The 25242-nt window shown below is 39.3% G+C and overlaps 1 protein-coding gene across 2 annotated transcripts in view; it reads right to left on the bottom strand.

Moving 5' to 3' along the window:
- Positions 1-5169: 5169 nt before the first annotated feature.
- Positions 5170-25242, bottom strand: part of glra4a (glycine receptor, alpha 4a) — a 56962-nt gene continuing 36889 nt past the window's right edge. The window contains exons 2-10 of one of the 2 annotated variants that reach the window (XM_067599733.1): positions 24323-24453; positions 23454-23521; positions 21895-22118; positions 20104-20186; positions 14750-14887; positions 14271-14485; positions 11932-12081; positions 9043-9153; positions 5170-6199 (exon numbers count right to left, since the gene is read on the bottom strand). In XM_067599733.1, the coding sequence (XP_067455834.1) occupies positions 5909-6199; positions 9043-9153; positions 11932-12081; positions 14271-14485; positions 14750-14887; positions 20104-20186; positions 21895-22118; positions 23454-23521; positions 24323-24453 (1411 nt within the window). In that variant the 3' untranslated portion in view covers positions 5170-5908. The remainder of the gene's footprint in view (positions 6200-9042; positions 9154-11931; positions 12082-14270; positions 14486-14749; positions 14888-20103; positions 20187-21894; positions 22119-23453; positions 23522-24322; positions 24454-25242) is intronic. The other variant, XM_067599734.1, reaches the window with a different exon arrangement.

Raw genomic sequence — 25242 nt, 5'->3', positions numbered from 1 at the left:
AGAACAGGCACATACTGAAAGCTGCAATTCTCCTCTGGATCTAAAATATATTCAAGTGGCTCAATTACACTGAAGTTTTCCTTAAAATATTTTCCCCCTCTTATATTTTGAAAAAAGGGGACTGTCAGGATCAAAGGCAGCACTAAGAGGATTAAAATGACACAGTTTGTCTACCAATTCGCTGACAATAGCTTCATCAACAGCACAGTTATTCTTTGTAAAAATATCACTCACTAACTTGAAATGACTAAGTCGATGATGTGCAGATAAACTGAAGCTGTTCCACCAAGTCATCAATGCATTTGCCAGAGACATTATAGATGCTTTCCAATTTTAACAAGAGGGAACCAACATTTTTCACTATCTCACAACCCAACTCTAAGGTAGTATCTACGTCCACATGAACATGTGGACATAGATGTCATTCACAGTAAAAACTGGATGTTTTGCCATCATATCAGTCTTAAAATCTTTCCATGAATAGGATTTGTGTTTTCTACGTCCGTGTGTCGCATAAGTCCCAAATATGTTTGTCTTGAAATCACATCCATCAAAAGCACATTCAATGGTTTTATGCATTTTCAAGTGGAAATTTAGATGTTGAAAATAGGCTTTTGTATTAAGATGAGCAACAAATTTTACATGTGACAGATTGCATGTTCACACTTCAGTTTCCTGCGAATTGTGGGATCTATACTAAGTGTCTTAAAGGAGCAAAGACAGTTTAAATGAAGACAGGGTACTGAATATCCACAACCAAAGGTATCATACTTCACTCGATAATGCTTGAGAAGTGCTCCTTTTGATGAAGCCACAAATGTGCAGAGCTTACATTGCCATCCCATAAGCTGCTACCTAAAAAAACAAACAAACAAGGTATGATAAATAGTGTTACCATATGGAGCTAACAGACTGGTTTAATGCTACTTCCATTCACATACATACTTTTTGGACTAATATGTTTTATCATACAGATCTATAAAAATGACATAATAATTATTATATCTACTCCCAACTACAGTTGGGAGTAGATAGTAATGGAAAATCTACCCTAAAAAAATGTAAAATGATGCAAAATTTCAAATTCAAATATATCTGAATCAGATTTATTATATGGAGTTAGCCAAGCAGTTTGGTGGTTGGAATAAATAGACAAAGTCACAATAATTCTAATATCAGGACTTGCCCCTTGCAGAAAGTAGTTAACTAGCTAATATACTACAGCATGGCTGTGACAGTATTCAGTAAATTACACCCTATAAAGTTGTGTATACACAAAGACAGGATCAATATTTCATCAACTTTTGCTAGCTGGCTACTTACCAGGATTTGCAAGGAGTCTCCCAGGTGGTTATCGCCACATATAATTACTGTAGGAATTAGTAGGAATTCTGCTTTTTCAAGAAGCAGAGAGGGAGTTAAGTACATGCAGACATGAAACGTGCTGACCAGCATATTTAGTTTCAGATAACACCAACATAGTATCAATCCAAACCTCCTAACAGCATTAGTGTTGGGAGGTTTGGTATACTGAGTATACTGTAAATCCTACTGGAAGTGAAACCACTGTAGGAGACTATTACATGTTTCCCAGCATGATGGATTTAGATCATTTAAGACTGGATAAACAGGATATTTTCATTAAACCTTTGCACCACCCACTCAGTGGTGGAGTCTCAAGTGGCCATGTAGAGAAAGGTGTATTTACAGTGTAAGGATATCTCTTTCCACTGGGTGACATTCACAAGGTTTGCATCCATAATGCTATGTGGAGCACACAGTTTTCCTCTGTTTAGACTCATATATTTAAAGGTGACACGTGTAGCGTTGTCTCATTAATATATCACTGTCAAAAGAAGCCGATATTTTCCCCTCGGCTGCTATTTCTTCATCCAGCAGTCTTCTACTTGGCTACATTGTTTCCTAGAGATGCAGGAATATTTCTAGGGTTTGCTACTACAGATTTAAATTTTGGACCACCACAATTCTGTTAATTTTACTGTTATACCAATTGTTAAGGGCTCTGCATAGTCATTAAATGCCCTAAATGTTAATTTGTTGTTCAAAGAGATGTTGTTTCCATTACAGTGGCTGTAAGATTGTGACCTGCTGGACAAAATTTGTAAAGAAAATCTTGAAAAGCAAAAGAGGAGAAGAGCAAACCACTGACAGATAACAGCTCTAGCAATTTAACACTGATTGCTCTTGTAAAACTAAGTTGGAAAATGCTGCATTATTTTTTGTGTCTACGTATGTGTTTTTGTTTTTATGTGCATGAAAGGGTAAGAAGCTGGTGCTCTAAGGGACAACAGTATTGATTGCAGGTCTTAGGCTGCTCTCCCAAAGCTCACACATCAGTTTTAGCTGTGGCACCACTGACATTCAGCTGAAATCAGTAGGGGGAAAGCATGTTGATTACCCCCGAGGGAGACAGCAAGGGCATGCTTTGGACATGATGACCAGCAGCTACATCAAAATGCGGATTCCTTCCTCTCCTGCTCATTGTATGTTCATTTATACCTAATCAAATTACTTAAAGTATGTGTCATTCATCAGCATAAAACATTCCTTAGAGGATGTCTTCAAATAAGCAGCTTCACACTGAACAGCGTCGGGCGTTTAAAGCCTGTTGGAACAATGAATATTTAATGTTCTCATTTGGGTCCATCCTTCCACTGGAGGATTACTTTATAGATCAGTGTGATAGCTGTGGTTTTCTTTTTGGTTGGTTTGTTAAAGCCATCACACTCTTGGGATTTTGTGCGTAATGAAAGTAAGCACGTGAATCCAGTTGACCGAGCCAAGAGCCTGCGTTATTGGAATCCATCAGTCATCCGATGTCCTTGAAGTAACACACAGATACATTCTGAAGGAACATGTTGTTTTCTTGAAAAGGCAGTGGACCATAACATGCTAGAAATCATGGGCCTGTTTTGTGTGCATCAGTCAGGGTTTGTAGATTTAGAAAAGCCTTTTATTTTATCACAAATGTGCCGTTATTGTTATCGTGATTGAAACAACACCATTACTGACTTACAGGGGAAAGGAGAGTAGTTGTTAAGGTGATGGTATTACTAATAATACTATTTTTCTGCTTTGGGCCTGTGACATTTTTTATATTTGTAGAGTCCTTGTGTTAAGAGCTTAAAATTTCAAGTCAACTTCATTGCTTTTTTGTCAGTGGCTTTTTGATGAGCATTCAGAATATAACATGTCACCAACTCAATATTTTATTTAATATTCTGCGAATTAGCTACATTATTGTTTGTTTTTCAGGGTCTGGACTTTCACGATGGTGAAAGCAGTGTCAGTGACACGCAGTAGCCAATCATTTTGACACTGTCATGCCTTGAGATTCTCTTTCAGAAATCTTCTTAAGCTGTCAGCGGCAATATGAAGGGCTTCAGTGAATATATGTCAAGCTGTCCTTACTTGGGAAACCGGCTATTACTTGTGTGTCTATAATCATGCTCCACAGATGTAAATACCATCAACCTTTTTATAAAGATCTGCAACAGAGGCCCAGAAAAAGACAATATGGAGCACTGGAGGAGCTTTAAAAAGCCCGTGTCCCATTTCCATACTATATCATTTTACACAGGTTTTGGGTATGTATGGTGTTCACACAGGAATTGAGCTTTTCGACGATGCCACTAACCCAAGGATTTCAAAATGGGAAAATAGTTTATTTGCTTTTTTGCTAAAAGATTGGAAGATCATTACCGTTCTCATGTCTCTCTGTTCATTATATGGCTAAAGCTAGCAGCTGGTTATGCATGGCTTAGCATAAAGACTGTGAGGGGGGGGGGTAACAAGGTCCAAAGGTAACAAAACTCAATGTGTCGACAAGACTTGAGGAAAATACTTTGCCTGGGCAAGAAATATTTTGGCATAACCCAACACAAATGTGCCGTTTTCATACTTCAGTTTTTGTACAGATTAAACAGACAAGATACAATGTCTGACTAGTGAGCTTTAAAATAACTGGTAGGTGAGATGTTTTTTTTAAAATCTTTTTCAGAAAGAGCCAGTTATGAGAATAGTATCGACCTTCTCATTCAACTCACAGCAAGAAAGCAAATAAGTATACTTCCCAAAATGTCGAACTGTTGCTTTAAGAGTCGGGGCTTCAATGATCTGGGAGAGCAGTGCTATTGACATGCAACAGCAAATATTTTTGACATTTGCATGCCCTCACATTCTGTTTTAGAAATCTACTTAAACCATCAGAAGCAAGTATGAAGGACTTCAGTGAATTTATCAAGCCACTCTGACTTGCTATCTGAGGCAATTAGCTGGATCCTTTTGTTTTTCTGTATTTATGCTCCAAACATATAAATGCTGTCAACTTTTAAAATTCTGCAACAGAAGCCTTTTATTTAAAAGTTTTCCTCCAGTACAGCAGGCTGATTCGCCCCAAAAAAAGATAATATGGAACAATGGATATGGTTTAAAAATCTATATCAATATAAAAACAAGATGATAGAGTAGAAACAAAGGCATGTGTGAAAACACACACACAATTTTCATTACCTGGGGAACTACAGAATACAGAGCAGTTGATTAGGATTGCCGACAAAAGAACAGTAGGCTCCAGCCGCCTCTCTGAATTCATTGTCATTAGCAGTGGAACACCAAGCCCTTTTCAAACTCATTAGTTGATAACAACCCTCTGATTTCCCATTAAAAAACTCATTCATCCTCCCTTGCTGGTGAAGCTCCCCCACCACTGCATCCCTGCTTTTCCACACCTTCAAAGCCACTCCTGGGACTGGGAAAGAAATGGCAGCTCTTATGCAATTTTCTCTACAAGTTTGTGCACAATTCTTCCCAGATTGATTATGCACGTATATGGTTTCACAGCGAACAATTACAGCCATGATAAAAAAAAAAAAAAGCCTTACAAAGAGTTAGAACCACTGATGTGAGCTGAGTACTTATTTTGCATCTGCAGCATTTACAAATTGCATTATTGTAAAATTCGATTTGCACCTTCATTTTAAGGTTTCGTCCTTTTCCTTCTGGGATTTGGAGCTGATGGAGTCTATTAAAGAACGAAAGAAAGCAACAGAAAAGTAATTGTGTGTGTGTGATACAGTTAATCTGTGGCTGTGTGAGACTTCGTATCCTTTTTCAAACCAAATCTCAGATTAAAGAGAAGCAAAATCATTTGTGTTTTCCTGGCAGAATAACAATTTATTTAAATTTAGACAAAAGGAAATACATATTTGTGCTTTGTGCAGTTTAATGAACAGCTTTGTTTATATACATTTTATACACTGTTATATATAATCTCTCATTTCAAGTAGCTAAATTCAATTATCACCACTTATTGAATATTCATAAATATCAAAGACTGTTTCCTCACCCACCCGCCACCCCCCCACACACCCATTTGTACCTATTTGATAATCTAAAGGTGTAAAAAAATCCATTATCTTTTGAATTTTCAAAAACATTCATTCAAAGATGTTAAATAGTGTCAAAATTCAAGTCAGTATGTCTCATCCAGCCAGGATCAACATCGACTTCTCTCTTCCATAATGTTAAAACTCTTGCTTTTAGCCATCATTGCAACAAAACGTCATTAACCCACAAGTACCAGCAGTGTATTGTCTCTGTTGTAATCCGAACGAATCAAACCAAGACAGATACCAGAGAGCAATCGAAAAACAGCAACAACATCAGCCTGAATCCACGCAGCTTAACCTTGTCTTTTGGCTTAATCACTCCTTGTCTGAGATCCTGAAGACGCACCTGAGCACAAAGTTTTAGCAATGGTTTTTAAGAAGCAGATATGCCTCTTGACACATTTCCTCATGGTAATGTAGATCTGACAGGCAGTTTTGGTTCTGAGAAAAAAATAAAATAAAATAAAATACAGCAACTGGAGTCGGCAGAGAGCATTTTACAAATTTGCATGGATGTCTTCATGTCGCAGCACTTTATAGGTGACCCAGTAGAAGATGTTGAATATGAGGAAGCTCAAGGGAAAGACAGCTCTGGATATGGTGTCAATGCGCTTGGCCCGATCCACAAAACGCTTGTGAAGTATCTCGCCGTCATACATGGTAACTGGAGGTGGGGGGTGGAAGACGGTGGGCCCTTCTACAGCTGTACCATCCTTGGTCTGCAGGCAGTGACCCAGTCCGTAACCCCGGAAGTAAAAACCACGGCTCTCTCTCACCAGTTCCTCCTCCTGTGGAGTCAAGCATAGGGAAAACAGATTGGCCTCTCGCTGTCAACAAGAATTAGCTCACAGCTTTTTACATTTCCACACAGTGGCTGATTCCCGAATGCGTTTGGGGTGTAGCAGCACAAAAGAGCAACAGAGTGAGAACATCCGCAGGAGAAAAAGAAGCGTGGCCCACCCTTGAAAAATTAACATTTTGACTTCAGGGATAAAGCTTTTGTAAATACTATAGATGATTTGTCAGTCATTGTGTAAAACGTGCACTAGCTCCAGTTTGTGCCACTTATATATTACCTTTATTTTCAAGTCACAGAGTTAAGCATCCATTTCTCTAAAATATAAATACCTGGCAATATTTTAAAAACCCAGAAGGTCATTTAACAACACTTAACTGTGTTCTGACGGTATATCCAAAATCCTCTAACCATCAAGGTGAAAAAATGTTCCATCTGCTGCATGACAAAAAAGACTTTTGACCCGTTTCTCAAGCTCAAGCAAGGACATGACACATGTACAACACAAGAAAAATATGACCTTTTTCATGTATATGTAAATATAAATAATAGAAAGTAACATCAATACAGATAAATATAACTGATAATACATTTTTAAAACATTAGTTCACAATTAAGCAGAAACATACAGTATGTCATTTACAGCCACCATCTTTGTTTGGATTAGGAAATATAGTTGCAAAAAAATCTTTTTATTGGACGGCAAACTGAATATGTTATCATCCAGATTGTTACAAAAGTCTTTGATTTTGAAAATACCTTCAGAACACCATGAGTGTTGTTAATCAACCTCCTGGGATTTTCAAACATCGCTTTGTGTGTGTATTTTTCAGAGTAATGGATGCTTACCACTGTGACAGTAATGGTTATACATGAGAGGAACAAATTGGGGCAGACACTAACCTCGGATAAACTTTCTTTAATCAGTTAAGGTTTTTGAAGTTTCTCTGACACAAAGGGGGGAATCAGAGGGCATCTTCATTAGGAGAAAAAAAAAGGAATTATAATTTAAAATTAATCAAGAAATTAACCTCCATCTCTCCTTTCTATCTCTTTTCAAAACTGCAGAATGATAGACCTTTCAAAATGTCTATTAATAAAAAGTCTTGATCTCAATCCCACCCCTCGAAAAATCTTAGCGTTATGCTTTGATGAATGGCGGGGCACTTTTTTTTTTTTCCTTTTTACAGTGAATAAGACACTGTTCCCGCCCTCTGAAGAAAATATTAATAGACATGCAGCTTAACTCTGACAGCCCTCTGACACTTTGAGAGATTCACTTTAGTGAGGGAAAGTGAAGATGTGGGATCTAAATTGGATGATTAGTAGTCAGTGTGAAGTGTCCTGAAAGCTCTGATCCCTGCGTCCCTCTTCCTCTCTTTCTCTCTCACTGACCCTGCCAGCGCTCTGGTACTCTGCCGAAGTCCGCATTTCACTGCTGGACAGACTTGGCAGTGAGACACTACCAGCTCCTGTCAAAGGTCCAGTGCTACTAATGTATTTCACACCTGTCTCCACTTGTCTCTGGCGCTTATTGTTAAATTTCTCTTGCACAGTATATTCATTTAGTCCTTTAAAAACGTTCCTTACATCTGATCGCCACTCTTGTTTAGAAAGACAAAGACTAAGCTGCTAACTTCTTATTGTTAACTTCCTTTTTCTTGCCTGGTTATAAGTAACTTTACAAGAACTAACTATCTGTTGCCCCTATGAAAAACTGCACCATACAACAGGGGATAGGGAGTTGTAGCTCTTCTAGCACAGTTTAATTATCCCTCCTACACCTTCCTAAACGATACAGTACATCATGTGCTAAAGTCTAATGGTGCGTTTCTTCAAAGATAATAGGTGCTCATCGTCTCTGCTCTGTGCTCTCAGCAGTAGCTATGCACTTTGTGATTTGTTGGCATAAAGATCAGCTGATACTTCTCTGATTATCACATTGTGCTCTGTGGAGAACAAAGCTACAGTGGAAATGGAGGTTTGGAAATCTGTTTTGGTTGATAGCTCAAAACTAAAAAAAAAAACTGATCAATGTAAAGGAGTAGTTTGAGAAAATACACTTATTTGCTTTCTTGCTGAGTTAGGTTAGAAGATCAATACCATTTATCTGTTTAATAAAAGTCTTGTCTATTAGCTTAGCTTAGCTTAGCATTAAGACTGTGAACAAGGGGAAACGGCTAGCCTGGCTGTATGCAAAGGTAGCACATTTTGTTTTTACACTATGGCTTTTGTATGATTCAGACAAATGAGATATAACTTGTTAATTAATGAGCTTTAGAGGTGCTAGTAGGTGGATTTTGTTATCTTCAGAAAGAGCCGGGCTAGACCTTTCCACCTGTGTCCAGTCTTCATGCTGAGCTAAGCTAATTGGCTGCTAGCTGCAGCTTCATATACCGTACACACAACGCTTTGCAAGAAAGCAAATAAGTGTATTTTCCAAAATGTTAAAGTATTTCCTAAACAAACTAAAATATTGCTATATCTTTAGTAAAGTGTACTTTCTTGGAGAACGTTCTAAATGATAAGGAGATTCAAAATTTGTCCACAAGGAGAGCACAAGAGGGAGAAATGTCTAAGCATAAAATAATCCCTGAAAATAGGTTATACATTGGGAAAAGGGGAAAGCACTCCAAATCAGAAATGTTAGGATAAGGAAGGTCAAAAAGGGAGGGCTATAGTGACAGGGTGAGGCCAGCACAACCCACAACCAAAGATGCCAGGAAAAATTCAAGTTTGAGGTGAAAGTTGCATGACACAATCAATTTGGGAGGCTGGAGGCATGGACAGAAATTGGGATTGAAGGTCAGGGTTGACACAGGGTTCAGTTTTTACCCTGGCACAGGCGCTGCAGTGCTGATTCAGATTCCTGTAGGTTGAGTTGTTACCAGGGATGTCATTTGCTTTCCGCAGCGACTCAACACTCCCAGGCTGACTGGCAAACACCTCCATTGGAAAGGAAGGTAGACAAATTGAAATAGTAGTTACTGTTCCTTTTTATTTAATAGTTTGATGTAAAACAAGACAACAAGTGACGACAGGTGAGTCTGATTTGAAAGTTTTTGTAAGAGAGATTCATCAGCCTTTCATTTATAATTTGTTTTTGGATGTTTTGCTGGGAACAAGAATTCCTTCTGCTTCATTTAAATAAAAAAACAACCTGTGCCATTCCAAAAATAAAGTGATTAAAGACACAAACTTCAAATCAACAAACTCAAGCAGACGTTTTCAGCTTTTAATTAAAGTGGCATTGTGAGTACAGGACATCATCTGCAGCTGTAAGTTTAGGGAACAGGCTTTGAAGACTAAAAGAATCCTCAAGGAGCCAATTCAAGTTATTTTTGTAAAAACTATAAATGGAAGCGCAGATCTGCTTCTTTATTTTTGTAGTTTTGAAGGGTGTGTGGACATACTGTACTATAGTTGTTTGATATCTCTGGTGTTTTCTCAGTCAAACACAAGGCTGGGAAAGTGTATTGATTAAGCCTGGTCAGTCTGGGATTTGTACACTCATCAGATTCCCAACCACTCTCTGGTACAACATCGGGTCATGTGTCAATACCTCTCAGATGGATAGTTTGCGACCTCAAACTCCTCAGTGGGAGTAATTGTGCAACTGATGTAGACAGGGGGAAGTCCTTCTCTCTTAAAGGCCATCATTTTCTCTCTCCTCTTTGGATGCAGGAGGGCAGACTGCCCAGTAAATCTGCTGGACTCTTCTTCCTTCACAGGGAACTTTGCCATGAGTATGGGATGCTGCCCAGTCTGTGAGTTGTTTAATGGGATATTCAAGATGGTCCCATCTGTTTCTCTTGAGAGTAACCTCATTATGTCACAAAAGGTCTTGCGCCACTCTGTAAGCACTTTTATTCGACCACTTACAAGCTGTTTGCCTTGATGATACCAGTTCAACATTTATGCATCCAATTTAGGGGATGTATGTTTGGATGACAAATGATATCAACATTTTAAGAAAGGGGACCAAAGAACTTATAATTTGTAGCTAATGATCACTGATATTAATAAATTGTATATTAGGGATTAATAGAACAGTGATAAGCTATTAATAAGCTGGTGTTTATCCCTCTTTCAGCATAACTTGCTTTGTCTTTTTAATTTGCTCTTTAATTCATCAGGAAGATGCTGCCGATGGACACTTTGACCAGTTACATTACGGAAAAGAGACACAGACAATCTGGACAGCTGAAAATCTGTGTAATATTAACATCATAACATTCACAACTGCAGACTTGATTGCATAGTAGCAAATGAGAAACCCGTTACCCTTTGATAATGTGTGGTTTACATAACTGCAGACTTAATGGCTTATTGGAAACTGAGAAAGTTATTAATAAAAGGTAATTGGTCTCGCACTACAATATGCAATCACGTCTGCAGTTCTAAATGTTAGTAAGTCATTCATGAATAGTGTGTGTGTGTTTGGGTGGGGGGGTGGGGGGGGTGTTGTTTTCCTTCCAGAAAGCCAGTGGCCAAACTCTCCATTTGAGGTTTCTTATCATACATTTCAAGAGATAACAAAAAACAAAGCAAGTTATGCTGGAGGAGGAGATAAAGGCAAAGATATTTGTCATAACCTGGCACACTGTTCTTACAAATGGTGTATTATTGATTTATAAAAGATTATTTATTAATATGAGTAAAGTTTATGTATTAAGACTAAACTTTTATTTAGGCCTTGAACACATTTTTCACATTGATTCTCCCAATCAGCTTCTTGCTATCAGTGATGCAGTCTTGCATGGACACTGTCAAAATTAGGATACCTTTGGTTATTTAACATGAGATTTCTGTCTGTGCTGTTTTGTCTGTGCTCTTCTCACTGCTCTGAAGTGGGCAGTGCTCAGTTGGAAAAAGGTTATGTGATCTACTTCATGTGCACCCATCAAGATTTAGCAGTACTGGAATCAAACAGTGATGACAGCTGCGGGGTTGTTGGCTTATGTTGCCAACACAGTCAATCAAATCTGATCAAACCACTCCCACACAGTCCTGATGAAACAGAATAGCTGAGTTTTTGAGTGATAAGTCTTAATAAAAACTACCTCAGGATATTTCTTTCCAAACTTTAACTTCGATTAATGCTTGCTTAGTCATGAATATGTGATGAATATTTAATTTAACTAAGATTTTAAACTCACTAGAATGTGGTACAGAAGAAAACTTTAAAGATATATCAATATTACAAGGAATCTTTTCAAAACAGCGGCGAAAAAGGCAGTCAAAGTCTCTCACATTGCCCACAACAGGTCAGAATATACACCAATGTATCAACCGGGGTGGATGCAGTGTGAATGCAGGGTTATGGTATCCCAGTGCCACAGGGCTGGTAGCAAGGCTGTTGCTCTGTGTCAAATGGAGTGACAGAGGGAAAGGATCACAAAGGTTCTTCACAGGTCAGTGCTCGCCATGGAAACAAGCTGAACTGAAATGAGCAGATCTTCCTCATGTAGTATGACAGCCAGCTGTAGCGTGTTGATGTTGTCAGTTCCTGAATATACAACGTCCCACAATAACAAGAGGCATAAGTCATGTTATAGGGGCTGACAGGGACGTGTGTGTGTATGTTTGTGTGTGTTCCTGGTGCTTACTTTTTAGAAACTGCTACAATGTGTGACACAATATGTCAGTGTGTATGTGTGTTTTATCTTGTGGACACATGCTTTAGCCTGTGAATATGTATGTGTGCGTGTGATTTATACTCACTATTCTTTGCTGCCGTTGCTTTTTCCTCAGCCTGATGAACTCCTTGTGTTGCCTTGAGACAAAGTTAACTGCCGCGTACTCCAGCAGGGCAGCGAACACAAACAGAAGGCACACCGCCATCCAAATGTCGATCGCCTTCACATAGGACACCTGTGAACAGACAAGGTCACAGAGTCATCAATAGCCAATCAATGAGGCTGATGGATAATCTGTGGGTTGTTCACAATCTACCCATTCCTCAGCACTGGCATGTAATGACACACATCTTTAGGGTGGCCTAGAATTGTAATGAGTCAGTGGGATGTGGGCAGTTGACACATAGCCATGAGACAGGTCACGGCCAAGACTTGGGGTGAGCCCTGGCCAAGTTGTTCATGAGAGAGGATATGTCACAGCACATCAGCAACGCCCAGTGAGCAAAGCGTTGCGTGGAAATTTCACTCAATTGAGCAGCAGTTTGTTGACTGTTACAGATACATACAGAGAAGTGAAAAACAAAACTAAAAACAGGAAATGACACGCCATCAGAGTACAAAATCTTACCCCCCTTGTGTGCACTGGAATCACCTCAGCCATGTTTTAATCATCACAACTCATTTTACCAATATTGGATTATGCTGATGTTGTATACCAGACTGCATCCAAAACTAATCTTCTTCCTCTCAGTGTAGTTTATAACAGACTATGCAGATTTGTTCTTGGCTGTCCTTTCATAACTCATCATTGTATAGTGTATGAAACTCTTAATTGGCCCTCTCCCATCATAAGAAGACAGCAACATTGGCTGCAGTTTATTTTGAATGTATGCATTTCAATATAGCCTCACTATTTAAAACAGTTTATGGTTCGGTAGGACAGTGTTGGATTGCATTCAATTTTGCACACAAGCAGTATTTATGTACTGTGAAGCAGGGCAGGCTTATATTTTGACTTTTGACTGGTTGCTTAACACAAAATGCAGACTAAAAGAGAGAGAATGGCTTTCCCACAAAATTCAAGACATACTACTGCAATAAAGTACAAAAGTTAAAAAGCTTTTATCATCATGGCTACATGATTAAAGACGAAGAAAAGAGTTATACTCTTAAATATAGTAAATGTAGTTGGGGGCTGTTTTCAGTTGCACATTAATACACATTTGATATACTGGTGTACTGTATACACGAGTAAGTCAAAACAGACTTCAGTGCATATGTTAATTGTAATGAGGCAGCATGTAACCCAGAGCAACAGAGTGGATCATGGATGTGTTTCGGTTACACAGCAATACTTGTTAATAGGATCAATTCATTGTTGATTTTTGGCTTTTCAGGGATTTTTGGAGGGTCCACATGCACCCAAAAATGCACTGTCTCCCCATATAAATCAATCAGTGAGAGTTAACTGGTAACAAAGCACGAGGCAGCGGTACTGTTGCTATGGTTACCTGCTGTCTAATATACCTTGCGCACTGATTTGGAACGGCAGTTGACCAGAACTATCATCAAGGTATCCTAAAACACATTTTTATTGGACATCCGCTGGTCAATCCAAAACAAGTATTTGCTTTTGTGATGATATAATAGAGTCTCTGTCTCTCCTCTGACTGTGTTTTCTCCCCAGGTACACTTTGTGCCCTGCCCTGCACGTCTTTCACATGCAAGTGTCCTCACTAATTAGCTTTGTCCTAAATTAGTCTCATGCAAAGTCAGCATTTCATAACCGAATATGCCCTAACAGGTTGTCGCATTCCAGAGCTTCTCTTTTAAACATCTCTTTTGGCAGAATTTGGAGGGCATGACCCGTATATCCTTTCCGGTGCTCAGACTTTGATGCACTGACACTTGTTTCATGGAGCATTTGAGTTAGCCTTGTCAGCTGGAAATATAAAGTATGAAAGGAAATACTATTTCTAAATCATCTATTACTTTTAGGGGGATATGTCAGAGCAAAATGTCAGAGAAGTTTCGTTTTTTGGCCATAGTTATTAGATTTTTTTTTTCATTTAATCCCTGACACTTGTGTTGAGCTGATAACATGTAATGCTATTTCCTCTCACACATACTTACTACTTGCAGGAAGAAGAGTATGATTACAGTTAAAAATATGTTCATTGGTTTCAGTAACCAATATTTCAAGCTCAGTAGCAATAAACCTTTGTTTGTCTGTGCTCCATTGATTTCCAGACATAAGCAAGACATGTCAGAAATAGCTTGACATCAGGTTTTTTAAACATCAGGTTCTACATTAAAAACATGCAGGAGTTCAAAATTTTTGCAGTCATCCCCTGTATCTCTGTCCACCTGCCACTTTGTACAAACTATCACACATTTTGGTCAGTCACTAGTCTCCAGACTCACCTTAGGCAGTGAGGCTCTGGAACCAGAGCTCTGCGTGGTCATCGTCAGGACAGTGGTGATGCCCAGGCCCACTCTGGCTGGTGCAGCGTCCATGTTTATCCAGAAAGACACCCATGAGAGAATGACGATGAGGAGGGAAGGGATGTACATCTGGATCAAGTAGTAGCCCATTTGACGTTCCAGGTGAAACTTCACCTCAATGCAGGTGAATTTACCTGCAGGCACATGACATAGTACATGTTTTTGGTTTTTTAGAATAACACTGTTTAGCAGAGTAAAATGTAGTGACATTAGAATTTGGTAAAAGAAGCAGCAATTTGTAGGATAACTCCCCACAAAGATTAATGTATTTTTCAAACGACTGTCGCACAGTCATACATAACTAATTTTACATGCCTCTGGAGAAGAAATCAGTCGAATCACTGTTTCAGTTCAGAATTTAAGCAAATTCAACACTTAAAAATGAATTCATTATGTACCTGTGTTGTAATATTTAGTGCAGTAGCCCAAATCCTTCTCCTCTTTCAGCACAAACTGGGGGAGGGTGAGATCATCAGCCACCTGAACAGGGTTCTCAGACAGCCACTCAAAGATCAAGTCATTCATGGTGTAACCAACTGTGAAAAGAGAACAGTGGAGATATAGAGATGGGAGAGGGTATTTAAATGAAGAGAAATAATAAGAAATGTGTCAACCTTCTTTTACTTCATCTCACGTTATTTTGAATGGATTAGAATATGAATTTTTCCGCTGTTTGCTCATCTTTCCATGCTTCTCGCATATTATCGCAGACACATTTTGGCATATGATGTGTCTCACTGTTTTGACATGCATTTCACTACTGGATCCTTCATTTTCAAAATGATATCCACTTGTGAAAGAAGGGAATGAGATGCTACCAATATCAAATATCTAAGACGTGTCAAACACTCATAAAACCTAGTAAAAATTGCTTATCACCACTGCATTATGACAAAACGTGTCACGAGATACCTCAGCACTCCAAAAATAAGAGTTTTATGGGCAAAAAGATAAAAATAAACTTCACTGTCAATCCTTTGTGAATGTAGGTCTGACTTTGTTTTATTTCTATTTCCATACCTGGAGAAATATGTGTGCTTAAAAATTAGCAGTAGCTACTTATGCAGTTTACAGAGAGAGGGAAATATCCAATTATGCTAAGCTAACGTTGTTATTTGGTAATTTTGTCTAACTTAATTGGCATAAAATTTTGTAATATGAGGTTTAGTGTGTTTTTCTTTTCTGTGATATGTGAAGTCTCTGGTCAGATATGTCAACCTTATCATTATATTACCACTTTTAACTACTGGCAGTTAGTAGGTTAGTAGGTGTAAATATTTTAACAATCCATCTCTAGTGACGTGTAAATCTCCAATATGTGAACTCTTGCGTTATAACTAGGCTTAGTTTGAACTTATAAACAGCTGGTGCAACCAGCTCCAGATGTATTACTTACTGAATATGAGAGGGAGAATGCATTTAACATTTCTTGTTACTTTGTATTTACTACATGCATTTCAAAGACACAAGGCTGTTTACTGTTAATTTCAAATTATTGGATAAATTCAAGTACACCACTGCACAAGCTGTTAAATATTCTTATTCTTGTCATCATTACTGCAGAGATCCCCCTCCCCTTCCTCCTGCTTAACCTCATTTTTTGTCTGGGATCTTGTTACCACATGTATATAATCTTTGAGTCAGAAATATCCGAAACCTTGGCTAATGAGACTCAGAGAGGGGGAAAATGAAACTTGGAAGATTGTGGTGATGTAATGTCCCTCTGCCCATCTGTCCAGCTACCAGCTACCCTCTGCCATCTTGTTTGTCACAGTAAAGGTCACATACACACACACACACCACTGCTACAGTAGTGTTGTCGCGATTGCTTGAAGGTTACAGAATAATAGGGGGACATGAGGAGCATATCTGCCTGTGACAGTGAGAGATACTGTATGTGCTTACACACACTGAGCTGATTAATATATGTAATCTTTCCAGTACCCTCCGCCATGCATGTGGCCGCACCACCACCAAGAATGTATACATTGTAACATAATGGAATATGTACATGAGATTATTTTTTAAGTGAATATGCAGTTTAGTAAAGGATAAGTCAATAATTATTTTGCTCACACATACACTGTTTGCATGATCTTTTTTGAGGGTTGTACTCTGTCTCACAGCTGCCAGATTATAGGTACATTAAAAATGCATGCCACATGCAACAACAACGCAGAATTCCTCACACATCTGAAATATACTGATGCCTACTGGGACCCTTTAGGGCCTGAGTTACAAAGACATCAATTATTCAAGATGTTATACCCTAGCCGTACTGCCCGCCTGAAAAACAACACCGCTAAAATACACTTATCTTGTTCATGAGGAGAATTCACTTTCATTCAAACATCCTCCTATAACAAGCAAGGGGAATGCCAATGCTTTCCTAAGATAATGAAATGGTATTCTCTTCTTCCGCCAGCTACAGCTACAGTAGGAGGCCTCAAAACATAATTGACATAGCATTCAAGGTGCAATAAAAGTGATATTCATGAGGCAGAATGTCTGGAATATCTTGGAAAGATGGAGCAATGACTGTTAGTCACATACCATCTCCGTTTTCATGTTAAAAAGCCGTTCACCTAATGAAAGCCACTATCTTAATGCAGCTATGGTAATGCGTTCTGATTTGCTGTCTTAGTCTTGCTTTTCACTTATAGTGTAAGTTACAAAGTGGATTTGAGGTTACTGGGCACTAATGGCTCAAGGCAAAGCAAAGTGGTATAAGCTGCATATATAGGGCTTTGATGTGTCAGAATAAGGCAGAATCTTATGGTTGGTTCTATTTATATATCTATATAAGCCTGTAGCATGAAAGGCCAGAAAAGATGATTGGCCTAGCTCTCACAAACCTGAAAGATAACTCTCCTTTTTTCAGCACCCACCTCTCTCTCTCTTCCTCACGTTGAACAGACTGTGTTGCCACTGCTACATTAATGGCAGTAAAACCTATAATGTCCTCCTAACTTTCAGCTCTAGCCAAGGTGATCACACCCTTGGGTGGTGTACAAGCACTTGTCAACACAAGGCCAAGTATCCTCACCAGGCCTTTAATCAGAAATGATTACGTCTCCTCTAATGGCAATGTGACATGATACCCAGGAACAAATACATATACACCTACACACAGCTGCCTTCAGCAAACATCTGTTGGCCTGAATGTCCCCTCTCCCCACACAACTAAAGGGTAAAATGTCTTAATATTTTTGTTCTTATGCTGGCTGAATGTACATTCTGCACAAACTGTATTGGATTTTTTTTTATCTGTTTGTCCCTAGGTTAATTTGCAGAAATAAATCATGCTGCTTCCTGTACAAAGAAGAAGTAACTAGTCTTCTGTCTGGGAGCTTGCCATCTCTACATTTCCATTTACATTCCATTTTACTGGCCTCAGGCAGAGCCACATTGAGGAAATCCTCAGAAAGATGAAACCCTGTACTTGAGCACTGGAGCTGATTCCCACAGCCCCATTGTCAGCCCCCTCATTCCCCAAAACTGTTAACCTCCTCCTTCAAACTAGTAGTTTTCCATCTGCCCTCAAGGTGGCAGTCATTTGCCCCCTCCTCAAGAAGCCCACCCTGCACCCAGAAGTTCTTGCCAGCTACAGACCTATCTCCAACCTCCCTCTTCTGTCCAAGGTGTTGGAGAAAGTGGTTGCTTCTGAGCTTTGGGGCCACCTTAAACACAACAACTGAAAAATTTCAGTTAGGTTTTCATTCAGCACACAGCTCTGCTCAGGGTTGTGAGGGACCTGCTGAAGGCAGCTGATGCAGGGTCCCCTTCTCTCCTGATTCTCCTTGAACTGAGTGCTGCATTTGACACTGTGGATCTCATTATCCTCTTAGACTGCCTCCACACCACCATTAGACTGTGAGACTCTGAACTTAAGTGATTTCAGTCCTGAACTGAGTATGTCCCACTGGGAGGATGCAAGTCTTGATCTCTCCCTGTCACCTGTGGTGTATCCGCAAGTATCTGTTCTCGGCCCTATCCTGTTTACCCTCTACATGCTCCCCCTTGGAGGTGTCATCAGCAGACACGGGATGTCTTTTCATTGCTATGCTGATGATACCCTGCTGTACATCAAAACTGCCCCAAGCCCTTCTCCGTCTCCGTCTTGAGGAGATAAAGGCCTGGATGAATACAAATTTCCTCCAGTTAAACAGCAGCAAAACTGAAGCTCTCCTTATTGGCACTCCACACCAGATTCAGTCATGTCCCATACCTCATCTTACCTTTGACGGCCAGGACATCCCCCTTTCCTCCTCAGTCACAAATCTGGCAGGTTTGACCCTCAGCTGACTTTTGATGACCATATGCAAAACCTCTTTCTACCATCTCAAAAACATCTCTAAACTCTGCCCCTCTCTGTCAGAAGCAGAGATACTTGTCCATGTCTTTATCTCCTCAAGACTGAACTATTGCGATGCGCTCTTCACAGGGATCCCTGGCAGGAGCATCTAGAAGCTCCAGTACATTTAGAACAGCATGGCCAGGATCCTGATGAGAGTGTGAAAACACAAACACATAATACCAATTCTGTTTTCATTGCACTGGCTCTTTGCCTCCTTCAGGACTGACTACAAAGTCCTGCTACTCACATACAAATCCATCAATAGACATGTGCCTCCCTACTTACAGGAACTGATCATACCACAAACCTCCAGATCTGCCAGCAGCTTGCTCCTCTGGGCCCCCAGTACTAAGCTCTGCACCACGGGGGATCGAGCCTTCTGCTCTGCTGCACCACGCTTGTGGAACAGCCTTCCTGACCATGTAAGGGCAGCACAGACCCTGGACTTTTTTAAAAAAGGCCTAAAAACATTTCTATTCGGGAAGGTTTTTTCATCTTAACTCTTATTACTATTTTCTTTATGTTTTGTGTTCTATGTTATTAATACTGCAGCATTTTGAGTTTCATTATGAATGAAAAGTGCATTACAAATTAAATTTATTATTATTATTTTATTATTAAACAAACCAATACCTCCTTTCTTATTGAATTATATAAGAAGGTAGGTAGATATACCAGTATTCAGCTTGACTTATTTTTTTTGTGAGAAAGCTGCTCTAAAGGAGCGGTGACTCCGTGGCACGAGTGCTCCTTCTGTTTCCCCCTTTGCTAGACTTAAGTTCTTTTGTCCCTATGACTGGAAATTAGGTCACCTCTAGGCACAGGGGGTGGGTCACATATAATAAAAGGGACACAAAATTAAAGTTTTATTATTTATATCCTGGAAATTGGTTTCACGAGGGCAGATACTATCTCTGCTAAAGGCAAGGGGAGGCTGAAAGGGGAGACTATTATTCCTCCCCTTCATTTTATCAGTGTAATAAGAAAGACCATTTTAAAGTGGCTTAAGCGTTTTGTATATTTCTTCAACTCTCCAGTTTAAATTTATGTTTTGTAGATGTGAACAAGTAAAGAATGGTAAATAATTGTGATTTTTCTTTCTGTAGCACCACAAAACATGAAGGACATTGCCTATAAGATTAATAAATAGCCATGAACACAAGCGATGCAACTAGAAAATCGTCAGGGAATTGTTTTCCATAAAGGACTTTGTGAATATAACCTCAATAATTAGACACATTTATACTGTAGTTATGTTAGATACAGCTCCTATCTCTTGGAATATAGCATGGTTGGACACTTTACAAGCTGGGGAAAAAAGGTAGAAAATAGGGAACAAAGGGAGATAAACGCAGGAGAATGAGACAAAAGGAGGAGGAAGAAAAGAAGACTCACAGCTTTCAAGCTGCATGGTACAGGTCTGAATGTCCATTGGGAAATTCTTCAAGTCCATAGGGCAGGACAGGGTAAGAGTCAGCCTGAGATAGAAAAACAGATTGAAAGAGAGAAGAAGAGCCACAGGGGACAGCAAAAGGCACGAAAGGACTCAAGGAAAAGACACCATAACAAAAGGACAAATGATAGGTTAAAAGATCAAAAGAACAGTGAAATAAATGATCAGTACTAAACTGCTCTGTGTGAGATAAATTATGAAAAAGATGTCTGTATGACATCCATGCAATAACCTTGGAAAATGGAAAAAAAAGACTTTTCCTACAAACACAGTAGATTGGAAAACATATTGAGTTACTCTGCCATTTGATTACTCGTCGTAGCACAGTAATAGCAAAGTAATTGGTGTAGGCATCTCTACTTTTATTTGTTGTGGTGTTGATGCATTAAGCCTTCAAGAATCCTCAGAGAAGAGAGAGAGAGAGAGCAAGACAGAGAGCTATTTGGGAGTCTGTCTAGAGAAAAGCTGTGTAATTACCTGCTGTAATGCATCGCCCAGAAGCAAGACAAGAGCCGCCAGCAGCATACACACAGGCACCCATTTGCTACTGTGTTATGATGACACAATATCTTTTTCACAAGCTGAAGAACCAACTACAAATACTCCTGTGATTGACTCTTTCAACAGTAACTAAACTGTATCATGTGTTTAGAGCAAACAAAGATGTTTGATCCATAATTGCAGAACATGGTTAGTAAGCAAATCTAGTGGATGTAGTAAATCTGTGGAATGAGGTGGTAATTAGAAGTATTTGCAATACTGTGAGACTGAGTACAACAGATTGCTTGTGTTGCATGTCTCTCCCTATTTCCAGTTTCACTTTCAGTAAAACAAATACAGTGAAATCCAGTGAAATATAAATATTATAGTAGATTTATTGTGTGTTTTTTTGTTGTTGTTGTTGTTGTTTTTTACAGTGAAACATAATTCCCAAAAGACAGCCTGAAAAGTTTACTGAAAATGAAATGAAAAATGAAATGGAAAGTCATGTGACATGCAAGCAGGGGCTAAAAAAGGTGTCATCCTATGCCATGGTTTCGTAAGCCATCTGTAAATTTCCCATCTGTGTGGTATGTCATTAAACAAACAGACTTTAAAGACCCTGTCCTATATATGTCACTTGACATTTTCATTCATTCCATGCCTGCACCCATTTAGTACTTTGGTGACCTACAGTGTGCCTAAGTGGGCAGAAAGGTGCAGTAGGGGTTGTGTGATTAGCGGCTTCGCAATCTGTGGCAATCACAGTCAAGAGGTTATGTATGAGTGGGATTTGTTTGCCATCCGCCTGCTCGGACCAGGTCAGACCAAGTTGAACTCATGTTTTCTAATATTTTCTTCACTTAAGCTGGAGGAAGTAGACCCAAATAGACTATCTTTTTGTGTATCATGGTTGCATGCCTCACATTTATCTTATAAATCAAAGTCTAGATATATTTAAAGACAAAACTAACTATTTTTATGTCATTATGGCAATTATACCAGTAAAGCAGTCTGTATTGAGATACAAAATGCACATCTTAATCTAATTTAATAAAAAGTGTTGCTCATTTTCAAAGTAAATTAAAAGTAATTATGAACATACCATAAAGTGTTCATTCTGTGTATATTTATTGACTTATTTAGCAGTAGCCTTTCAGAATAAGCATAAAATAATCCTAGTATCATTCTCTGACCATAACAAATTCAATGGCTCTGATCTTTATGTTTTGGGGAAATAAGCATGATTTCACCTGATGCTGTACAGAACGCTGCCATCGTTGAAAATCCGTAGCAGCTTGTTATCGGTGGTGACCTCGTGGAAATTGGCTCCTTTCTCGTTTGCAAAGAATAAATCGGGTTTCCAGATAGAGTCCAACATGGATGGATCCAGATCAAGGGAGTCATCTGGGTATTCGCTGTATGCCAGACGAGGGTCATTCCATTTTTGCCGTAGAAATACATTGAGCCTGTAGTCCTGTGGAAGAACTCAGGGTAGTTAATGGGAAAATATATCACCGGTGGAGTTTATAATACAGTTGGAAAGCTTAGAGATTTGAGAAGTTTCTGGGAATGTTTTGATACAGGTCGCTCTTGGAATCCATTCTATAAACCAATCTGAATTCAAGCTCACCACAGCTGTTCTATGAAAGATGAAACTTTGATGAAACTTTTAAGAGCCACCCCTGTTGGATTGAATTTCATTCTAAATCTACAAAATGTATTTTCAGCTATATAAAACCTACTTTCTGTTATTTAGATTTATCTATTGTTCTCTTTTTCCTTAGAAAAAAAGCACATGACCACACCCAGTTCCACCATTGGGAGACATGGTATTAAGTTTAGAGAACACTTGGCCTCAGAGAAATAACTGAAACAAATAGGTGGTGGACAGTGTTTCTGTAAATGTAAGTACTATTAAATGTCGACATATAGTAACACCCAGGATAAGTAAGCACTGCATGATGATCCATTTTTGCAATGTAGCCTCATTATTTCTGGATAATAGAGGCATCACTGCTGTTGAAATGTTCCTCATTTGATTTTACCAAAAAGTGACTGATTGATTAAGATCCTACAGTTTGTTAAATCAATGCAGCCATGTACAGCTGGTGAGCACAGGGATGTCAACACAATGAACACAATAACTCCTGCCTGCAGCCAACATACATGAGTAATTAAATTAGAATTCTGATCTGTGCAATCAATTCAGAATTTATCTTTAAGCATTGTAGATTGTTGCTTTTCTTGCTTGTTCACTTTATTTATCAGAATAAAAGCATGCTTCACCAGTACATTCAACGACATCATTATAGCTGTCGTTCTCTGGGCTGACCTGACTGGATGTCCGGCCCTCTGGGCCTCCATCAGACATCGTTAAACAGCTCACCGCTGTATTGTGCTGACCAAGCAACTATAACACTGTAAATGCAGACATGAGGGCAGCCATTTTACCCTGAACCCCTTGTCCTCCCCACCCCCGCCCCTCTTTTCATTCATTTTCTCAATTTTTCATTTTAATTGCAGAGTGGACAGTTCATTATCAGCATGTCAGTGACCCATTGGTCTCTGAAGGTTGTACTGCTATGCTCCAGGAAACAGATATGAGAGAACGGCTTCAGAACTAAGTGGATTAGCAAAGAAGTTGGTAGAAAAGAAAGAGGATGGAGGATGAAGTGTTTCAAGATTCTTGTATAAATCATGGGAGAGATGCAACTAAAACTATACAAACCATAATCATGTCTGGAGACAAAAATAAATTACAGCAAGATTTTTAAATATAGTACTGGTGTTTGTAAGAAAACACATTTACCATGGTAGTTTCTGTGATGGACCCAAAGCTGTTGATGAAAATATTGCAGGTGACATTCACAGGTGGGCCTGAGGGAAGAAACAAAAGAGAAAATTACACATCAGATTCACATCAGATGGGATGTATGGGACCACACAGCTGTTCACATTAAAATACCCACGATTTTATATATCTCTTGTTTTTAAAATGTGCAGATACCTCCATTACTTTTCATCCTCAGTCATTATGACTGTAAATGATGTCAAAACATAAGCCAGGCCAGCTCCATTATTGCTTTTGAATATTCTCCTCTTTAAATGCATTGAGAGAAATTGATTTTTTTTTTTTAAAGACCTGCTACTTCAAGTACAGTTAGAGCTAAAACCTCCCATATTAAAACTAATCACAAGATAACTTTAAGGAAAAATATTGAAAATAATGAGTAACTGTTGTTAGAAGTAAGAGCCAGTCAGGTCACAGAGATGAGTCTGGCTACATTTCTGCACAGTGCCTGAGAAAATCATCAGTGTGCTTGGGCTGCCTGGTAAAATATTCAGTCCCTAAATTAAGTCAACATCAAAACGAGAAAATGGCTGGCTGTCACCATGAAGCGTTCATTAACTGTTGTTCTGAACTAACAGCACATGTGAAACTGAACAGAGTGAACACAAGACCAAGCCAATGAAATATGTATGCGCTAGAAAGCCTTAATCCTCAGAATTGAACTATAGTCTCCAATAAAGCAACATACAGCACATACACAAGAGAATGGTCAGCTGTTTAACTTTCACAGCACAGATTCACTGGTCTTTGTGTTGCTTTCCAATGCTTGTGCATGCTACAGGATTTTCTTGAGGGCTACTGATGGTCTGCCTTGGCATATATTGTACCTTTGAAGTTGGGTCTGATGCGGGCATCATATCCTGACGTTCTTCCCATGAGCTTGTCCAGGAAGTCAGAAGGCGACAGCTGTGGTCCTGCCCTGCTGGGGGGCTTTATCTCCTCCTTACAGGAGCTCAGTCTGACATTACCCAGGGAGAGAGGGAGAGAGAGGGAACAAATACAAAGAGAAAGAAGATTTGAAAAACAGCAGAGGAGGAGTGTTTGTACATATGAGGGGTAGCAGTGGGGGTGGTGGAGAAAAAAAAAGCAGAATCCAACAGAATGAGAAGCCAACAGCTATCAGCAAGGCAGTCATCAGCAAAAAATACCCAGCAGTAGATGGGGAAATGAGGGTGAAAAATGATGACTGAATGGCTTGCCTCAGCTGGCAACTAACAGTTTATCTATTTCACATCATGTCAGAGACTTATTGTGGTTGTTAGGACCTAACTACAGAGAAGGAAAAACAGGAGGAGTAAACTTCTCCCTCTCCTGTGCCTTCCCACTGCTCATGGCTTAGTGGGGGTAAGGCTTGACAGATTAATGGCTCAATTGTAATGCTATGAATGTCACACCAGGCAGAGGGTGGAGTTGATGCCAGCTCCAGCTAGGGTCAGGCAGCCTCTGACAGGAATAACCAACAGGGCACAGTGAGAGCGACAGGAGGGAAGGAGTCAGAGAAAAAGAAAAGAAACAACAAAGGAAACAGAGAGAGATTTTTTCATAGATTTTTTACGGGCCCCTGCTGTAGCACAGCTGATTGCACCCCATGCTTTTGATACAATTGTTAACACTTAACGATCAGGTCATGATCTGAAACTCTAGAGTACAGATGGGGGGTTCAATCCCCTCTGAGGCACAGCTTTGCCGATGCCCCATGAGTGTGTGGAGGCAGTCACTCACTGATCCACCAATCTTATGGCTTCTT

Source organism: Thunnus thynnus, chromosome 9, assembly GCF_963924715.1.
Source record: "Thunnus thynnus chromosome 9, fThuThy2.1, whole genome shotgun sequence".
NCBI lineage: Eukaryota > Metazoa > Chordata > Actinopteri > Scombriformes > Scombridae > Thunnus > Thunnus thynnus.
Note: the sequence above shows the minus strand (reverse complement) of the source record. Positions and strands in the feature narration are given on the sequence as shown.